The 13,815-nt window shown below is 46.7% G+C and overlaps 1 protein-coding gene across 6 annotated transcripts in view; it reads right to left on the bottom strand.

Annotated features, from left to right (window-relative positions):
• Positions 1-13,815, bottom strand: part of TRPM1 (transient receptor potential cation channel subfamily M member 1) — a 103,958-nt gene that overhangs the window by 76,248 nt on the left and 13,895 nt on the right. For 4 of the 6 annotated variants that reach the window (XM_070571856.1, XM_070571870.1, XM_070571838.1 and 1 more), the window contains one exon: positions 1,580-1,659. Coding sequence is in view for 1 of the 6 variants with exons in the window: in XM_070571827.1 (XP_070427928.1) it covers positions 1,580-1,659 (80 nt within the window). In the remaining 5 variants the exon portion in view is untranslated. Of the gene's footprint in view, positions 1-1,579; positions 1,660-8,921; positions 9,042-13,815 lie in introns of those variants that run through there. The other 2 variants (XM_070571863.1, XM_070571849.1) reach the window with 1 other exon arrangement.

Below are 13,815 nucleotides of genomic sequence, written 5' to 3' on the forward strand. Positions count from 1 at the left end.
ACAAGTTTTGATATGTTGTGTCTCCATTTTCACTTATCTTGAAGTATTTTCTGATGTCTTTTTTGATTTCTCCTTTGACCCATTGGTTATTTAGGAGTGTGTTGTTTAATTTCCACATATTTGTGAGTTTCCAAACTTTTTTCCTCCTTTTGATTTCTTAGTTCTAATTTCATTTCATTATGGTTGGAGAACATACTTTATATTATTTCCATCCTTTAAAATTTGTCGAGACTTGTTTTATGGCTTAACATATGATCTATCCTGGAGTATGTTCCCCATGCCCTTGAGAACGTATATTTTGTTGTTGGGTGGAGTGTTCTACTGATGTCTGTTAGTTCTAGCTGGCGTATAGTGTTGTTCAAGTATTCTATCCCATTTTGAACTTCTGTCTAGGTGTTCTCTCAATTATTGAAAGTGAGGAGTTGAAGTTTCCAGCTATTATTATTGAATTATTTATTTCTCCCTTTATTTCTATCAGTTTTTGCTTCATGCATTTTGGTGCTCTGTTATTAGGTGTGTATGTGCTTATAATTGTTATATCTTCCCAATGGGTTGATCCTATTATCATTATAAAATGTCCCTCTTTATCTCTTCTGATGCTTAGCTACTTGGCTGTGTGGGGGGCTGCAGTGCTGGCAGGTGCTAAGGAGGGCTGGCATAGATAGTTTCCATTAAGGAGGGTCTGGGTGCCACTGAAATAAGGAGAGACCTTTAGGTGCAACAAAAGGAAGACTCTTATGGTCACTGGCATTGTCCCAAAATGGTGTTTCTTGTCTTAGGGGGTAATCACTGAGCTTTAAGCAAAGAGAGGAATCTACAGGGTGGTGGTGAAGGGGGCCGAGCTTCACGATGTGGGGAGCTGAAGTTGTATGTGTCAAATAAACTTGAATCAGGTGGTCTCTAGGAGTCTGCACTCTGTGTCAGGGCTCCTACCTGCACGGATTTCACACTGGGTGAAAGTACAGATACATCACTCCCGGCAGCCCTCCAAACTCAGGCTTACAGCTTTTGCCCTCAGGGATGAGAAGTTTTAGCTAAATTCATCTCTGATCACTTTCATGGCTTTAGAAGGCCTTCTGTTTAGTTTATAACAGGTGCATTTTCATGTAAGTGAGGGACATTGTTTGACATTTTGTGTACAAAGTAAATCCTTTCATAAAGTTACATCTAGTTCACTTAATCACTCAGATCTTTCCTGTGATGGAAGCTCCTTTTCATCTAAACACGTTATGAAACTCTAAAAAAGAGGTCCAGAAGATGTCCTGGAAATCTGTCATTATAATGCCCTCAGCTCCTTCATCTCACCAAGACTAAGAGGAAAACTGGGGGCCCATCTGGTTATGAGAGTTCACTTTCAAGTGAGTAGCGGACAGTAACTCTTTCCCAAGGCTATTTGCATCTTTACAGAGGAACTTATTAGCCCAAGTGACTCCCTGGTTAATGACTCAGGTGGGGAATAGATTCTGGCCATCCTTCTTGACTCTTTTTCCCCCTCCCACAAATACTAGAAGAATAGTTACTGGCAATTGGTGGACAAATGCTGGTTTGGATAAGGTCTTAATTATGGCTTCCAAATTACCTGTTAGGGTCTTTAGTGCTGGGAATTACGAAGATACATTCCCGTTTGCAAAAGGTTCTTTCGATCCAAGCTTTCTGTCCCTGGAAGAGAAAGAAGTGGAAATTAGACCAATATATCCCCAAGCCATCATTAGAATTCATTCTTTTGCTTTTATAAAATTATTATGCCATTAACAAGCAGTCTGCCCAAAAAATCTGAATAGACACTGCCAATCATCATGCAAATGGATGCAAGTCTTTAAGGATCTTAGCTCTGGTTCCTTTAAAGAGGAATGGCTTGGAAGTAAGTTTTGTATGTAGCTCATGATTCCCATAGAGCTACAAAACCTAGGCTTTGCATGCAAGCTGAAGTCTGCAAAGCGGGGAATGATGCCCCCCTGGAGTAAGCCGGTGCCCAGAGGAGCTCTGGTGGGAACGTGAGTTACCAGAAGCTGACAAAGTCTGCAAGTCTCCAATTAGGTCTTTGTTTTGCTCTCAAGAACCTCATCTTCTCCAGACTTCCGGGCCCCCACACACCGTAGGAATTTTACAAGTGGACTCTAAGTGGTATTCAGAGTCACTGGATGTTATTTTTATAACTTAAAATATTGAAGGTTGTAAGGAAACGGGTACTCATATAACATGGCTGCTGGAGTTGGAAATTGATGCAATCTCTACCGAGGGCAATTTGGCAATAATTTATCAAAATTACAAAGCATATACCTTTTGACCAAGCAATTCCATTTTTAGGATTTTATTCTACAGATATACCTGAACACATGCAAAATGACACATGCCCAAGGTTATTTATTGCATCACTGTTTATGATATCAGAAGACTGGAAGTCACCTACTGTCCATCAGTAGGCAATTTTGTCTGTGTTACGGAACATTATCAATGGAATTCTCTGCAACTATAAAAAAAAAAGTAAGACATTCTCTCTATATCAATAGGGAAAGACCACGGAGCTGTAGTAAGTGAAAAAGCAAGATGGAATAATTTCTAGAGTACTGTCATTCTGTTAGATGGGAGAAATGCACGTATGCAAATATACTTGCTTGAAAATGGACACAACATATTGGGAAGCGTTCACAAGAAGCAGCTAACACTGGTGCCCTCCAGGGAAGGGACCTGGAGGCCTGGGGGATGTGAGTGGAAGGACATACCCACAGGCTTGGTGCCCTTTAAAATTTTTTTAAGACAATTTTTTTAGAGCAGTTTTAGGTTTGCAACATACTTGAGAAGGAGGTACAGAGATGTCTCGTATATCCCCCACCCCCACACATGCATAGCCTCTCTCATTATCCACATCATTCACCAGAATGGTACATTTTGAACTTATTTTGACACATCATTACCACCCAAAGTCTGTAGTTCACATTAGGGGTCACCCTTTGTGTTGTACATTCCACGGATTTCGACAAATGTATAATGACATGTATTCATCATTATGGAATCATACAGAGTGTTTCCACTGCCCTAAAAATCCTCTGTGCTCCACCTCTTCATCCCTTCTTCCCCCACAACCTCTGGTAACCACACATCTTTTTACTGTCTTCACAGTTTTGCCTTTTCCAGGATATCTTATAGTTGGAGTCATATGGTATGTAGCCTCTTCAGATTGGCTTCTTTCACTTAGTAATATGCATTTAAGCTTCCTCCACGCCTCTCCATCGCTTGATAGCTCATTTCTTTTTGGTGTTGAATAATATTCCACCATCTGGATGTACCACAGTTTATTTATCCATTCACCCACTGAATCTGGTTGCTTCCAAGTTTGGCAGTTATGAATAAAGCCGCTATAAACATCTGTGTGCAGGTTTTTGTGTGGACATAAGTTTTCTCCTTTTAGATTTTGAAGTATGTAAATGTATTATCTATTTAAAAATATAAAATGTTTGCCTGAAAGAAAAAAGTAAAATAAAACAAATTTTTGAAAAACAAGCAAACCCTCTGTAGTCCTGTCACTCTGATAATTAAGTGCTATCAACTTTCGTTTGCTGAACCCTAATCCATCTATGTCTGCTTGTTGAAGATGCTGTTTGTACAAGGCACTGTGCTGGGTGCTGTGGGGACTTCTGAGGAGAAAACTTCAGGGTGAGCTTCGTTCCCACCACCTGGAAATGTCAGATGAGGGGTGGAGACTGCATGTGCTGAAGTGGGGGGCAGCGTGGATGCTTCCTGGAGCAGAGGGAGGCTGGGAAAAGCTCACACACCTTACCAGGGAGCCAGCACCCTTCCATCTATCTCCTTGAGGCCTGGCTCAATGTGTGTTGTGGTATTTGTATACATGTGATGTGTGTGCTTGTGTGATGTATTTGTGTATGAGGTTTGTGTGTGTGTGTGTACGATGTATGTGTGGTGTATGAGTGTAGAGTGTATGGTGTATATGGATGTGTGTGTGGTGTGATGTGTGTACATGTGTGATGGGTGTGTATGTGTGTGGTTTGTATTTGTGTAGGATAGGATATGTATGGTGTGTATACATGTGATGAGTTGTGGATGTGTGCAATATGTGTGGTGTGTGTTATGCATGTGGCATGTGTGGTATGTATTATATGGTGTGTATATAACGTGTGTGTGTGTGTATGTTTCTGAGGTCATAGCAGGGTAGGTTGGCAGACACAAGGAAATGGAGTGGCCTAGCATGGGAAACCTTAGAAATCAGAGTCAGATCCTGGAGAAGCCATGCAGGGCAGAGCATAATGTCCTTGGCCACTCTCCTAGAGTCTCCAAGGGGCACATCATAGTGTGACTTGTGACCTCTCACCTGAAGTGTCTAGTGGGACGATGCTCAGTGCTGCCTTCCCAGGCCCCCACCAGCCCTCTACCCCCCCCACCCCACGCCGGGCAGCAATGCTGATCTGGGGGCTCCCTTGTCTCTGTGGATGCCGCCTCCTTGGAGGGTGACAGTGACAACCCAATGACACAGAGGTCTTCCCAAACGAGGTCGTGTCAAGGACCTGATGCCCCTTTTGTTGCTCCACAGAGAGTCCTGGCCCAAGTTGTTGCCGTGCAAAGACTGTCCCATCCAGGTTTCCATCTTTTTGGAAGAACACGTGAGTCCCACCCAAATGGAGCCTTTCTGGGGAGATGTCAGAGTCAGCTGGTCACTTGGCTTCTTTTTGAATAAGGAGAGTGATTATAATTCAAAACCTTCTCCAGGGGCCTTCAAAAAGCAACACCGTACACTTTTCTCTCCAAACAATTTAATGACTACATGAAAACTACATTGCTAATGAGAGGAAAGGGCAGCATCGGCCCAGAGAAAGCTCAGAGTGGTAAGCCTCTGAAGTCCCTGCCCCCAGCACTTCTTACAGGGAAGTTACAACAATCCGGTGCAAAACAGCCAAGCAGGGCCTTTGCTGTCTGGAAAGAAAACATGCTATACCTTTTGCATTTCACTCCTCACTTCCCGGAGAAGCTGAGAGAGTACACCGTTTTTTTTTTTAAAAGAACACAGAGTTCACAGTATTTGGACTATATGCCTTTAACTAAAGACAACAAGAACTCTAAACAAATGTTGAACTCCCATGAGTAGGCTACTTTTCCACAGAGACATAGGATAGCAATTCTGAAACTACTTTCTGTATATTCTAGGACTGAACAAATAAATCAGCATATTGTGGATAATGGGAGCTGGGGTTCTCACTGTTGGAGAAGGGAGTTATAAGTATGGAAAGTGGGGAAGGTTAGAAAGAGTCCCTGTAGCATTGGACTGAAACTGAACTTATTAGTATAAATCCATATTTGTAATATGTAGAGATAGACAGATATAAAAACAGATACAGGTGTGTGTGGGCCCTCTCTCCACACTCCCCACCCCCACCCCCCAAGTAGATACAGTATATTGTATTAGTCATCTATTGCTTACTATAACAAATCACTCCAAAACTTAGTGGCTTAAAACAACAAACATTTATCATCTCACAGTTTCTGTGGACAATTGGATGTGGCTTCACTGAGTGCTTCTGACTCTGGGTCTGTCACAGGATTCAATCAAGCTATGGGTGGGGGCTGTGGTCTCATCCGAAGGAATGCAACTGGGGAGGATCCATTTCCAAGCTCACTCACGTGGTTATCGGTGAGATTGAGTCCCTCTCCAGGGTTGTTGGCCCAACACCTCCCTCAGTTCCTGCCACGTGAGTCTCTCCACATGGCAGCTCATAACATAGCAGATGACCTCCACCAGAGTGAGGAGCACAAGAGGCATGCAAGACCGAGGCCACAGTCTTTTATAACCTAATATCTTAAGCAACATTCCATCACTTTTGCTGTATTCCATTCTTGTATTCGTATTCGTCACCTGGTCTAGCCCACACTCAAGGAGAGAGGATGACTGTAGTTTAAGTGCCTGACTTTAGGCTTTGGGTTGCTGAGGCATCCATTTCAAAAGACACCCATCTTGAATAACTATCACCAGCTCTAAGACACACTATCACAGCTACTAGCAAAACAGCCAGAAAAAGAATTAGGCCATCCCCACCCACGAATTTCCCTCATTCAGAAAGCTCTGGGTGACCTAGGTGACTGACCACTTGAGTGACCCTGCTTCTCCCTTCACACACTCTAACTCCCGCTCTTATGCTTTAAATTATCCAATAGAGAGTGAACCCTCGAAACCCTAGACACCCTACCCTCAGACCCTAATAAAGGCAGAGTTCCAGGTCCACACTCTTCTCTATACCTCACAACCTCGCTGTGTGGCCCTCCGGTGTGCCATGTACCCTGCAGGGCCTGTGATGTAATGAATCTTACTCCTCAAAATTCCCTCGGTGTTTGCTGAAGTACGTCTTGCAACCATAATAAGAACCACAAGGGCTCGTCTAGTCACAACAATAGTCCCAGTGAGGGGAAATGTCGGTAGGGGCTCCCTACGAGTACTACAGGCCCAGGTGAGTGCCTCAGGCATTCCTAGCTGAAAGCATCCTTTTCTTTCTTTTTTTTTTTATTAAGGATTTTATTTTTTTCCTTTTTCTCCCCAAAGCCCCCTGGTACATAGTTGTATATTCTACGTTGTGGGTACTTCTAGTTGTGGCATGTGGGACGCCGCCTCAGCATGGTTTGATGAGCAGTGCCATGTCCATGCCCAGGATTCGAACCAACGAAACACTGGGCCGCCTGCAGCGGAGTGCGCGAACTTAACCACTTGGCCACGGGGTTCAATAGGCTGAGACCCACACAACAGTTACATAAGGCATGAATATCAGGAGACTGGGGTCATTGGGGTCATGTGCCTACCACACATACGTACTCATGTCTGTGTGCATATCCATTCATGTATTGCCTGGCTCTATCCACTGAAAGGACCTAGGAGCAATAACACTCTGAAAGCAATGAGTATACTTAGTACTCAAATACTAGTTTCTAAATATGATTCTTTGCTAAAAGAAACCTGAGCTCTTTAGAGAAATGACTGAATTCACGGCCGGGGCAGGGAAAGTGCAAGAAGAGCCTGGAACATGTTGTGCCAGAAAGTAATGAAGTGTTTACTTCTGACATGGGAACTTGTCAAAAGAATCCAGAAGGCACTCTGAAGGGGTTTTCCCTGGCTTCCTCTGGGATAACTTGAGCATGAAAATAAATGATCACAATAAAGAATTATAACCCTTTGACTGAAATAAGGACCCATGAATCCACACTGATACAAATCCACACATAAAAATGCACGGGCTACACGGGAAAGCTCTTTCTTCCAGTGGACGGTCACCTAACACATGCAGAAGGAATCATGCAATTAGAAAACCACCATGAGGCAACCAGCAAGAATCTTTATGAACGCTGAAAGCAGTGGTAGAAGTTTGAAGAGTAACAGTACCCTTACATAATCTCAAAGTATCTCCCATAGATATTACTAATTACGAGGGGAAACTAGGAACTTGACGGTGCAGAAGTCTGCTGAACACCGCCTAAAACGATGTGAGCGTCACCAGTAACGGAACAAGTGTTCACGCGAGCCTACTGTTGAAATGCACTGAGAAGAATAAAAATGCCAAAAATGCATAACCCGAATCTAATCCGGCAGAAACCTCAGCCAACCCAAATTGGGGGTCGTCCTACAGAATAACCGACGTATATTCTTAAAAAATGTCAAGGCCAGGAAAGACAAGGCAAGACGGGAATGTTTCTAAAGGCTATAGAGACGTGACCAGGCAGGCGCTTCCATCTCTCAGCACAGCCCCGCCCCCGGCTCTTCCCACTTCCTCTCCCAGCCCCGCCCTCCGCCCCCTCTCTAGGTCCCGCCCCCTCTGCCTCCGTAGCATAAAAAAGCAGCAGGTGGGCACTTCCCAGGAAACCCATGCCAACACAGTGTGGGAAATCAGAAAACCAATGTCCAGCACCTGAACAACGAGGCTTAGATCCCACATCATCAAAAGGGGGAAAGGCCACCTGCCCTCCAGGATTTAATATGCTGAGGTGGGTGACGAGCTTGGAAAGTAGTAATGTGCCTCTTGTTTTTATTAATGTTTGTTCTGTCACAGGCAGCCTTTAAATGCCTCCATCACTGAGTGTCCCCAATCTCCTTGGCGCAGGTGCAGGGAATCTGTGACCCCTCCGGGAGCATCGGCCTTGCATATTGCCCCCCAAACTCAGGAGGAGGGCTTTTCAGAGTGCCCAGCACCAGCCCTTGCTTGTGGCCCCGGGCAAGTGCAGCAGCTGGTGTCCACAGCCTACTCCAGGCTCAACCCACTTCCCTCTGCTTCACCGAAAATCCGTTTTTTTCTAATGAAAAAGCTAGCATGTGACTAACACACTTTCCCTTGGGGAAAAAAGAGCTTTGCTTTCGTATTGCCTATTGATTTTGTTAAAGTTTAGTTAAGAATATCCTCGGTTCAAAATTCCAAGTTACTGCTGAGTCTCCAGAAATGTTCTAGAATCTTCTGAGGATAAACAAGAGGTACAAGAGCCAGTCTTTGCCTGCAGTCTTTTTTGGGGAAGTGAGACATACAAATCATGCCCTCAGTGTTCCAGTCTCTGCTCAAATGTTCCCTCTTCGAGCTGGCTCTCTGACTCCCCATCTTACTCTCAACCCCTGCTTCCTGTCCCTCACACACTTCATCCCACTGACCTCCTTCTCTTCTCTCCTCCCTCTCCTCGCAGAAAAGCCACGAAAGCTGCAGTGCTGTTCAGTTCTCTGCTATATCTCCAGTGCCTCCAGGAGTGCCTGGCAGAGAGGAGGCGCTCAGTATCCTATAATGACTAAATGAACGAGTAAATTGCCTGGGTGGAGCACTGCCATGGCCACTCAGCCTTATCAACACTGCCTACAGCAGCCTTGTCCCTTGGGCCCACAGTCACCTAGGGGCGCACACACAGAGCAGACGGGAGGTAACCCAGGTCATCCAAAGATAGTCTGTGCTCACCTTGGGGAGGAGCTCGGCCTCCTGAATGGCTGCTCAGAGCTACCGATGCAGCTGAAAGGCAATGGGTGGAGGACCCTTTAGTCAGACATTCCTCATTCCCCTCCTGCCAGCCACGCTCCAGGGCTGAGTGGCGCAAAGGTAATAACAGAGAGCCATGAAATCTTGCAAAGCATGTCCTTGTGAAATGAAAGGCAGCAGAGCCTCCTGTGGTTCACTACAAACCCCTTAGAGCCCCTCCCCTCATTGGTTACATAGTGGCCATTCATCCGAAATAGTTCTGGCCATCAGAAGGGGTTATTTTAAACGCCTTGGGGCAAGGAACAGAAACACTGGTACTGGGGACTACAATCCCACCCACAGGAGCTCCCGTCCCACTGGGGAGTCTGTCCACTGAGTCTGAGTGAGGGGACACTGCGCCACCGTGCTCCCCAAGTCCTTTTGGCTTTCAGAGATGAGTCCTCCTCCTCTCTGAAATGGAAACTGTTTTGCATAGTTTTGAGCCTCAGCAGGGATAACACTTGTACAGTATCTGCAAGGTACTGGATTTACATGGAGGTCCTGGTCATTATTCTTATCAATAGTAAGATGCATGACAGAAATAGAGGCAGTCTAACATCAAGGCTGCAATTGGTGTTCAAAAACCACAGGTGCTGGGAGTTCGGAGGGGGTAAGTGCAGGAAGGAAGGGGCTTGAGCTAAGCCTGAAAGGACGGGCAAGCTTTGAAAAGGTGGATGGAAGACGGAAGGCATTTGGGGTCAGGGAGTGGTGGGGTGGGTGGGACAGCACTGGCAAAGCAGCCGGAGTGAGGGCAGGTGTGGAGAGTGGAGCAAGGAGGGAGGGGAACGGGGTGGCTGAGGGGGAGGGGTGTGCCAGGAGCAGGAAGGTGAAGGAAGGGAGGGGAGAGGGCGTGTTCCTTGTGCCACCCCTCATCTGAGGAGGATGGGGATGGGCTGTGGAGGGGCAGGAAAGGGCCCTCCATGAGACGAATGTTTTAGTGGGGGCTTCTCTTGATAAGTGAAGTGTAAGCAGAGACTAGGCTGCCATTTATTCATGTTCCAGGTGTTTTGTGAGTGCCCACCATGTGGCTGGCACGGGACTGGGTGCAGGGCTATGGGCTGTGGGTGCAGGTGAGCCAGGTAGTCATGGCCCTGCCCTCATGGGGCTTCCACTGTGGTCAGCTAACAAGTAACAAACAAGGTATCAAATAGACCAGAGTGTTGGAGATTGAGGTAAGAATATAAAGGAAATAAAGAAAAGAGTGTGATAGAGTAGGGGATGTGCATGTGGGCCGGGGACAGGGGTCATCTTGTTAGATTGGGAAGTTTTTGCTGAACATGTTACACATTTAAACTGAGAACTGAAAGACCAGAAGATAATTCTAGGGTGAAGGACTAGCATGTGCAAAGGCCCTGTGGCAGGAAGAGCTGGGGGAGGTTGCCTAGGAGCATGGATTAAGAATGTGGTCTAACTTGGGATTGGAGAGGCAGGTGGGGCACATTCTGCAGGAACTTTAGGACACAGCAACTGGTGAGCAGGGGAGTAACATGATCTTATGAGAATGGATTATAGGTGGGCAAAGAAGAGGCAGGGTACCAGTAGAAAGACTGGAGTGGTCCAGGCAAGAGATGTTGGAAGCCTAGACTAGCTTGGGAGCAGAGGAGGTGGAGCAGGGTGGGCAGACTGGAGATATTTAGTGGGGGTGGATGGAAATGGACTGGACCGGATACTGATGGGGATGAAGGAAGGGGAGGAACGCAGTAATGACCCCTGGGTTTCTGGCTTTTGGGACTGGGTGGCTGGTGGTGCAATTTACAGAGGTGGGGCAGCTCGGGAATAAGTTTGGGGAGGAAAATCAAGCACTCTCCTGTAGATGTCTTAGGCTCCAGGTGCCCACTGGACCTCCAGGTACACAGAGGTTCCCATAGCAGCTGGTTGCAGGAGTTTGGGACTCAGTGTGTGGGTGGTGTCTAAAATAATGGGAATCACCGGGATTGCTGACGGACAGACTGCGACAGAAGAGAGAAAGGAGGCCCAGCACTGAACCCCGAGGAGCAGAGGAAGAGGCTGCAGAAGAAAGCCCAGTGAGGTGGAGGACAGACGCAGTGTCCCGGGAGTCTCGATGGCCTCTCTGCCAAGGACCATGTGTCCACGATGGGCCAGGCAAGTTTGTGGGAGAAGAGTCAGAGGGCAGTGGGCTGAAGAGCATGGGAAGTGGGCGGTCTGTTAGTTTGTTTTTTGTTTTTTTGATTAAAAAAAAAAGAAATATCTGCTATAAACATGACCGAGGTAACCTTTGTACAATCTGGGTGGTGGTCACCCAGATGCTCATCGTTGTATCATCCTCTGGACTTGACCGTAGATTGAGGGCAGAGGGCCTGAGGAAGCGTAGACAGCCAGTATCAACGCGTGAGAAGCTTCCGGGAAGGGGAGCTGAGAAGGGGTGGGAGCTGAGCAGTCAGGAAAATTGGACCTTCTGGAACATAGACACACGGAGGGGGATGACCCTATAAGGAGGGGTGCAGGAGGAGGAGGAGGCTGCTGAGGGACACCCTTGGGAAGGCTGGGGTGGGGGCGGGGCGACAGGGCGTGGCTTCTGGCCTGGGCGGATGCCCCGGAGGGAAGTGGCTTTCCAAAGTAAGAGCTGGTTTACGGCTAGGCGAGTCTCTGTTTACTCAGTGTCTGTTTGTTGGGCCAAAATTAACAGCATACCCCACAGTGAAATGACTGATTTGTGGACCAATTTAGCCGAAAGAAACCGCCTGTCTCATGTGTCTATTTAGAGCACGACTGCATGTGGCCCACACGCGCACTTGGTTTGACCCTTGTAGGAAGACAAGAGTTACCTGCTATTATTAACCGAGAGGGAGATGGGAGTGTGAAAACCTTGACTTCTGGCGGGACGTGGGAACTCTGGCCGACGTCCCCGCACAGCTGCAGGTGGCTGTGGGTCCCCACACACACCCCGCACCTGCCCTTGCCTGGCTTCGGGGGGCACCTGCGGGCCCCACCTGCGGCAGCATCTGCGTGCCTGGGAACTCTCCATCCCAGAGGATCAAACAACCTCCCGCCAAAGCACTGGCGCAAAACACCCATCTTCCTGTGCACAAAGGATAAAAACTCCACAATGGTTCCTTCCTGCTCCGCCCTCCACTCACTCACCCCCACCACTGTGCGAGACTCTGGCCTGTCCAACAGGCCATTTCTGGGTGGTTTGGCTGGGACTCCTCAGGGAGACTCTCAGGCCAGACCCCACCACACGTTGCAAAGAAGACAGGTGGGAGTCCCAGGCTGAACCCACCCTGCCTGACCCTCACCTCTCTGGGCCACAGCTGCTACATCTGTAAAATGAGCATGATAACGTCCCCCATGTCTGTGCTATAAATTGGTGTGAGACTTGAATGACAGTGCTTGGAAGAGCTTTAAGACCTAATTTCCTGTCCTGTATCGTCAAGGTCCCCTGGAGGAGACAGGGCTGGCCTGGAGGAAACATTGGGCGTCGTCACAGTGACACCCGCCCCTGTTCCAGGATGTCCTCTCCCCCGATCTTCAGCCCTCCTCTATCCAGGGGTGGGTCCTTCCTGGGACACTGGGATCAATCCTCCAGATTGGAGTCCTGGAAACAGAGCTGGATCCTTAGGCCAAAGGAGGTGACCTTTTTCTTTGTACTTAAAAAAAAAATTGAAATATAATCCACATACCCTAAAATTCACCTTTTAAAGTGGTGAGCCAGTCATTTTTTAGTATATTCCCAAGATTGTGTAACTATCACCACCATCTAATTCTAGAGCATTTTCATCATCCCTGAAATATGTCCCTTACTGGACCGGCCTGTGGCGGAGTGGTTAAGTTTGCGGGATCTGCTTTGGAGGCTCCGGCTTTCACCGGTTGGGATCCTGGGCGAGGACATGGCATCGCTTGTCAGGCCACGCTGAGGCAGCATCCCACATGCCACAACTAGAAAGACCCACAACTAAAAATATACAACAATGTACTGGGAGGATTTGGGGAGAAAAAGCAGAAAAAAAAAAAAAAAGATTGGCAATAGTTGTTAGCTCAGGTGCCAATCTTTAAAAAAAAAAAGTCCCTTACACATTAGCAGTCACTCCCCATTCCTTCCGCCCCCTGACCCCAACCTAAGCAACCACTAATCTACTTTCTGTTGCTTTGGATTTGCCTATTGTGGACATTTTACATAGATGGAATCACACACTATGTGGTCTTTCGTGTCTGGCTTCTTTCACTTAGCATGACATTTTCAAGGTTCACCCGTGTTGTAGTGGGTGTCAGTACCTCACTCCTTTTGATGCTGCAGTGACACTGCATTGCATGAATTCATTAATTGACGGACATTTGGGTTGTTGCCACTTTTTGGCTATTGTAAATAATGCTGCTATGAAGTTTTTTTTTTTAAGGGGTGACTGAATGAGGCTAGGAAAAATGGAAGGAAATTCATTAACCTGTTAACTTTGTGGTTGTGGTAGTGGATGCAGAATATTTTCTTTAATTTCTTCCTTGTCTATATTGTGTTTTTAATTTTCTAAGGAAAAATATAGCCGATTTTAAAAGGAAAAAGAGAATGTGCCCAGGATGCCTGACCAATGTGAGGAAGCTTCTGAGTCCAGGGTCTCTCGGTTGCAGCCAGCTCCGAGGGTCCAGCCTCACAGTCACACCCTTCGTGTTTTTTGCAGCGTCACTAACATTTTAATTTTCCAATAACACTGCTGGTTGCCATCTTAGATTTATGTATATTTAAAGCTGTGACTGCAAATGATGGCATCATACATCTGTATCGCTAACTAGTAGTTTTAATTCCCAATTACAAAAAGATCACATTTTTTTCTACACTTAATGTCACCCCGGCAGTTCATATGTTGAAACCTAACCCTCAATGTGA

This window comes from Equus przewalskii, chromosome 1 (assembly GCF_037783145.1).
Source record: "Equus przewalskii isolate Varuska chromosome 1, EquPr2, whole genome shotgun sequence".
Classification (NCBI taxonomy): Eukaryota; Metazoa; Chordata; class Mammalia; order Perissodactyla; family Equidae; genus Equus; species Equus przewalskii.